Below are 6,397 nucleotides of genomic sequence, written 5' to 3' on the forward strand. Positions count from 1 at the left end.
GTGTATAGAAGTCCAATAGGAAAAGCTAATCTATTGAGAAACCTCCCAGAGAAAATGGTATTTAAGTGAAGATCTGAAGGATGCACTGGGTTTGGGAAGTGGCAGGCAGGACTCTAGGGAAAGAAAAGAGCATATGCCAAGGTCTAGAGGCAAAAGGGAGCACAACACTTCGGAAACAATGAGGAAAAAATCCAGTTTTCCTGAGTTGTGGGGTGAGGAGGTGGTGGGGTAATTGGAGAAATTGTAACCCTCGTGTACTGTTGGTGGGAATGGAAAATGATGCAGCTGCTATGGAGAATGGTAGCGCATTTATTGAAAATATTGAAAACAGAGTTACCATATGATCCAGAAGTTCCACTTCTGGAGAACTGAAAGCAGGGACTCCAAGAGATAGTACTATACCCTTGTTCTTAGCAGGATTATTTGCAGGAGCCAAATGGTGGAAGCAACCAAAGTGTGCATCAAAGGATGAATGGATAAATAAAATGTGGTATATACATGTGACGGAATATTATTCATCCTTAAAAAGGAAGGAAATTCTGACACACTATGAACATGGATGAACCTTAAAGACATTATGCTAAGTGAAATAAGCCAGTCATAAATACTGCATGATTCCACTTGAATGAAACATCTAGAGGCCTCAAATTCATAAAGACAGAAAGTAAAATGGTGGTTGCCAGGGGCTGGCAGGTAGGATGGGTGTTGGTGGAATGGGGAGTTATTGATAAATGAGTAGAGTTTCAGTTTGGGAAAATGAAAAATTCTGGAGATGGATGATGGTGATGGTAGCACAACACTGTGAATATACTTAATTTCAATGAACAGTACACTTGATGGTTAAGATGGTAAATTCTATGTTTATGTATATTTTACCACCATTTTTTTAATTTAAAAATCTTCAAAAAACAAAAGACCCATCCTATGGGTAGAGTAGACCCATTGTCTACTCTAGAATGTTTAAAATTACTTCAAACCAATGCTTAATTAACTTTGATTTTTAGAAATAATAATTTTTAGGAAACTGTAAAATCACGATTCTCACACAAATGTAAAATGAACGCGTGTCAAAGATTTTATTTAATTTATTAAGGGAACCAGTATGTTACAACCGATTTAAAGAACAATGCAAAGGACACACATATATAGGCAAACAGGCCTGCTAAAGTGAATTTACAAATCAATGCCAAAGCAGTCATCCATCGGGCAATAGTCATTAACATTCTACTGACAAACTCATTTGCATTCCTATGGACAAAAATCACTTGTGACACTACAGGTTTTCTGTAATTTACAGAGTTGTAAACAGCTCAAAGACAATGAAAGTCTCAGGACCCTAGAGGTGGACAAACCTGAAAAGTGTGCTAGACAGGGCACACCCCCACCCCTTTATTTTTTCGTCAGTTTCAAAATCTTTTAAGAGGCCAAAGAAAATAAAATCCTCGGTAATTCCTCATCACAGAAACACAGTCGCTTTGATTCTTTTCCACCAAGGTTAATCCGGAGTATGGAGTCTTTAATAAGCAAATTAAACAAAATACACAAGTGCACCACTCTGGGACACGCCTCTCGACCGGGAGGACCCTCGGTGCACACCTGCCCAGCGCACTTCGGGCGGTTCCGCTCACTCAGCCGTGGGTGTCTGCAAGCTAACAGCGCAAAATTTCGAGGGGCCATCGGATCCCCGCTGGGGGTGGAGGGAGGACAGGCTACAGGTGCAGGGTCGACGGGCAGGGACCGGAGAAAAACTTTAGTTACCGAGATCTGCTGAGAAGCAGGGACCTGCGCAGTGCCCGGGCCAGGTGCGGCCGTTCGGGCGGCGCCTCCTCTTTTCTTCCCCGCCCCAGGCCGACCCGGCCCCTCCGAGCCGCGCAGAGGTGCAGGGGCGGGGCGACCTTTGCTCGGTCCGAGTCCCACAGGGCCGCGCAGCTTCCTGCTCGCCACTCCAGCCCCTCCCACCCGGACGGGTTTGGCTGCGGCTGCCGCCACCTCTGCGCGCGGCATCTCGGGCCCAGGTTTCGATCAGACTTGCCCGCGAGCTGGTTTCGATTAGGCGGCTGGGCGGGAGGTAGGGCGGAGCGGCCGGGACGCGGGGAGCGAACTAGGGACGGGCAGCGGAGCGCAGACGGCCCCGCGCCGGAGACAAAGAGCGGCCGGAGGAGAGCCGGGCGCAGGACTCCGGGCGTGGCGGCGACAGGCGTGCGGACTTCAGGGAGCCGGAACCTGGAGCGCTCTCCGGGGGCGCAAGGGCTCGAGATAGCAAGCCGGCGGCGGAGGCGGAGGAGTGGGCAGGTGCGCCGTCCAGGATGAGGACGCCGGTGGTGATGATTCTGGGCATGGTGCTCGCACCCTGCGGGCTGCTACTCACCTTGACTGGCACGCTGACGCCCGGCTGGAGACTGGTGAAGGGCTTCCTCGACCAGCCGGTGGACGTGGTGCTGTACCAGGGCCTGTGGGACATGTGCCGCGAGCAGAGCAGCAGCGAGCGCCAGTGCGGTCAGCCAGACGACTTGGGCTACTTTGCCGCCGATCCCGTGCGGGTGGCACGGGGACTCATGATCACGTCGCTGGCCGCCACGGCCCTGGGGCTACTGCTGGCGACGCTCGGCGTGCGCTGCTGGCAGGACGAGCCCCACTTCGCGCTGGCCGGCCTCTCCGGCGTCGTGCTCTTCGCCGCGGGCCTCTTGAGCCTCATCCCAGTCTCCTGGTATAACCACTTCTTGGCGGATCGCGCCGTCCTGCCCGCCCAGTCCAGCCCGGTCACCGTGCAGGTCGGCTACAGCCTGGTGCTGGGCTACCTGGGCAGCTGCCTGTTGCTGCTGGGCGGCTTCTCGCTGGCGCTCAGCTTCGCGCCTTGGTGCGCCGAGCGTTGTCGCAGCTGCCGCAAGGCGCCCCCAGGCAGGGCGCGCCGCAGCAGCATCAGCACCGTGTACGTCGACTGGCCGGAGCCCGCGCTCACGCCGGCCATCAAGTACTACAGCGACGGCCAGCACCGGCCGCGGCCCGTCCAGCTCGGCGCCGCCAGCCAGCGCAAGGCCGGCTTCCCGATGCCCCGGCCGCCGCCCAAGGCCTACAGCAACCCGGTGGAAGTGCTCGATGGGGAGAAGGCTCCCGACTCCCACCACGGCGGGTCCTCCCGCAGCACCCGGTCATGCGGCAGCGCGCTGCCCTGCGACTCCGACCTGTAGACGGCGCCCCCAGCCTGTTCTGGCCGGGCGCTGTCTGGATGAAGGACTCGCCCCACCACGGTCCAACCTTGAACTTGGCTGTTACCTTTCAGCTGGGAACACCTGGCTCGGAGTCGGACCCCCGGACACATTCCTGTAACTGGTTTGGAGGGCGATCTTCCTTTCCTGGCCAAACTCGACTCCTTGGACGATTAGTTCAGGTTGGGTTTGGTTTTCTTTTTATAGAGTTTAGTGTTTCTCCCCCGAGGGATCAGGGCCCTCTTCTGGACGACAGCCTTTTCATACTTTTAGTTGGAGACATAGGAAGGGTGACTTTGCATCCTGCTGATAATAACAATGTCAGAATCAGCAAATGGAGGCTCAAAACCGATTTAACATCTCCAAACAACATTCTGAAATGCTGATGAACCTTGCATCAGTATAATTATTATTAATTTATTTTCTGCTGCATAATTCACTTTCACACAAACTTTCAAGAGACCGGTACCTTTCTGGTTATATTTGAATGGGGCTCTTAAAATAAACATAGAGCCATGCAAATACCAGCAGCTTTAGTGGCTTTTATGGAATGAAATAATCTGATTAACTCATATTTACATTTCTTCATGTATAAATAGGATCTGTCATTTTTATCACTTATTTTTGGTGTGAAAGTTGAGGTCACTCCAGAGTTTCTCTTCTAGAAGCCAGAAGGAGAATGAAGGGACGGATGCTGTATTGTTCTATTTCTTGGCTACCTCACCCTGGACATAAAAGACTATATATTAAATATTTAGAACAAAATGGAACCTGTTAATCACATTAGGCTACCGTACATGTATATATATCTCTTATTTATAAATAAAATTTGAAAGCAAGAGTTTTACTCAACTCACAAAAGTTTTTTTTTGTCTCCAGTGTAATCTTTAGGAGTTTAAGCATTCATTACTAACAATTTTCTGGCTGCCTATGCACTGTTTCTGAAATCTAGCACTCAGATCTTTGCACCTCATAGCATAAGATTACTAAAAGTAGCCAATGGGCCCCACTTCAATCCCTGATTGTTTTATTTTCAGGTTCATACTGTTTTCTGTGCAAAGCCAAGTCTATTGTTGAAAAAACTAGAAGCACCAGTTTCCACATGAGGTGAGACTAGAAATCTTTTCCTCTTGTAACAGTGCTGCCTAAAATCACAGGTAGGCAGCTGTGTGTTCCATGCTCGGGACTAAATCTCTAGCAGGACCGGCTCCAATTCCAATTAGTTGGTTTTAAGGGCGTCTTGAACTGAACTGAATCTCATCTTTAAAACCTGCTGTCCAGGGACTTCCCTGGTGGCGCAGTGGTTAAGAATCTGCCTGCCAATGCAGAGCACATGGGTTCAAGCCCTGGTCCAGGAAGATCCCACATGCTGCGGAGCAACTAAACCCATGAGCTACAACTACTGACTCTGCTCTCTAGAGCCCGCGAGTGACAACTACTAAGCCCGCGAGCGACAACTACTGAAGCCCGTGTGCCTAGAGCCCGTGCTCCGCAACAAGAGAAGCCACAGCAATGAGAAGCCCGTGCACCACAACGAAGAGTAGCCCCTGCTCGTGGCAACTAGAGAAAGCCCACGGACAGCAATGAAGACCCAATGCAGCCAAAAAATAAATAAAATAAAATAAAATAATTAAAAAACAAAAAAACCCCACACCTGCTGTGGGTAGCCAATTCAGAGGTAGGAACATTCAGTGCAGTAATTACTGACAACACAGCTATAGTAGAACTAACTAAACAGCACACACTGCTTGTTAGCCGTGGAAGGGATATTATAGATTCACTTCCCTTGCCATTTTGTACTGGAATCACCTATTTCTTTTTGCATCCAAACTTGAGTGTGCTGGCATATCACTCAGGAATCTTTTTCAAATGCAAATTATGATTCAGTAGGTCTGGAGTGAGACCTGAAACTGATTTCCTAACTAGCTCCCAGGAGATGCCAATGCTGCCGCTTCACAGACATCTGCTGGGGCTGCATGGCTTTCACTGTGACTGTGCCTCACTCAAATTTCAATCCCAACTGGCAGCACGTAATCAGACCTTTGAGAGCTATTGCCTAGATGAGTTAGGGGACTTGATTTAGGGAACAGAGCCAGAATGGAGAAAAGGCAACCCTGCTTTTTTCAGCTGACACCTCAAAAGGCAGGAATTGGGCACCTGAGAAGTCAGGACCTGGCAGACATCATAAAGATTTTGGGTTTCTGGCAAGTACTGAATCTACTGAATCTTGCCTGCATCATAATTCCATCGTTTCTAGGGAATCTGTGGTAAAAACAATCAATACTGGTGCTCTGTATGTTTTTACTTCTCCCTGCCCAGTTACTGTCCACTGGCTTATATCCAAAACACTTCCTCTTTGGTGATTAAGATTTGCTCTGAGTTAGAACTGCATTTTTGCCTCATCCACAGAAATAAAACCAAAAATCCCTTTAAGAAAACTTAACTTCTTTTTGCTATAAAAATATTCAAGATGGCATGAGACTCCTGCATCAGGCAGGATCTGGGTTTGACCTGAGAGTCGTTCTGTGCTACAGCAGAAACAAATGACAATGGGCTTGAGATTCAAGATGCTGGAGGAGGCTGGAGCCTCAGGAGTTGCTGTCGTTGGTGAGCACTTATCCTAAATCTAATACCCAACTAGCCAAGCAGCTACACCCCAGTGAGACTCTAACATGAAATAGTACTGCCTCCTGGCCTCAAGCCCTTCACACCTCCGACGCGCATCACGACTCACTTTTTTTCTTATTAGACTCTTTTTTTAATTGAAGTGTAGTTGATTTACAGTGTTGTGAGGACTTACTCAGTAATCCTACTGACATACAGAGTATGTGTCCCCATTAATAGGTGAAGTCTTTTCAAGATTACTCAAGCTCTGCCTGGAGGAGTGAGGAATCTGTGAAAGTAGAGCAGACCCTGCATTAACACAGCTTCTGCTCTGCCCATCTGCCAATCGGGCTCTGATCTAGACGCCCACCCTCACTAAGGAGAAGTAAGGTTTTTGGCACACAGGCTGTTGATCCCTTGTGGAGGTGCTGTCAAAGATGCTTCAGCAGGCACCCTCCTCTTCATGGCCTAGATCATTTGTAAGTTTGGGGGCACCTGTCATCCTGTCAGGACATCTTTGGATGCCTTGGAAAGCAGATTTATTCCAGGCCCAAGTTTGTAGAACTTGCATACCCTAGAGTGAGAAA

General features: G+C 49.1%; 1 protein-coding gene across 1 annotated transcript; it reads left to right on the top strand.

The window, feature by feature from the left end:
* Positions 1-2,306: 2,306 nt before the first annotated feature.
* CLDN23 (claudin 23) lies at positions 2,307-3,188 on the top strand. Its single transcript, XM_007446089.1, has one exon. It carries the CDS (start codon positions 2,307-2,309, stop codon positions 3,186-3,188), a length of 882 nt encoding a protein of 293 aa, XP_007446151.1.
* Positions 3,189-6,397: the final 3,209 nt, after the last annotated feature.

Source organism: Lipotes vexillifer, unplaced genomic scaffold (genome assembly GCF_000442215.2).
Source record: "Lipotes vexillifer unplaced genomic scaffold, Lipotes_vexillifer_v1.1 scaffold462, whole genome shotgun sequence".
Lineage (NCBI taxonomy): Eukaryota > Metazoa > Chordata > Mammalia > Artiodactyla > Lipotidae > Lipotes > Lipotes vexillifer.

What these genes read in the sequence shown, in the direction of transcription:
- CLDN23 (XM_007446089.1), top strand. Translation starts at nt 2,307, where the DNA reads ATGAGGACGCCGGTGGTGATGATTCTGGGCATGGTGCTCGCACCCTGC.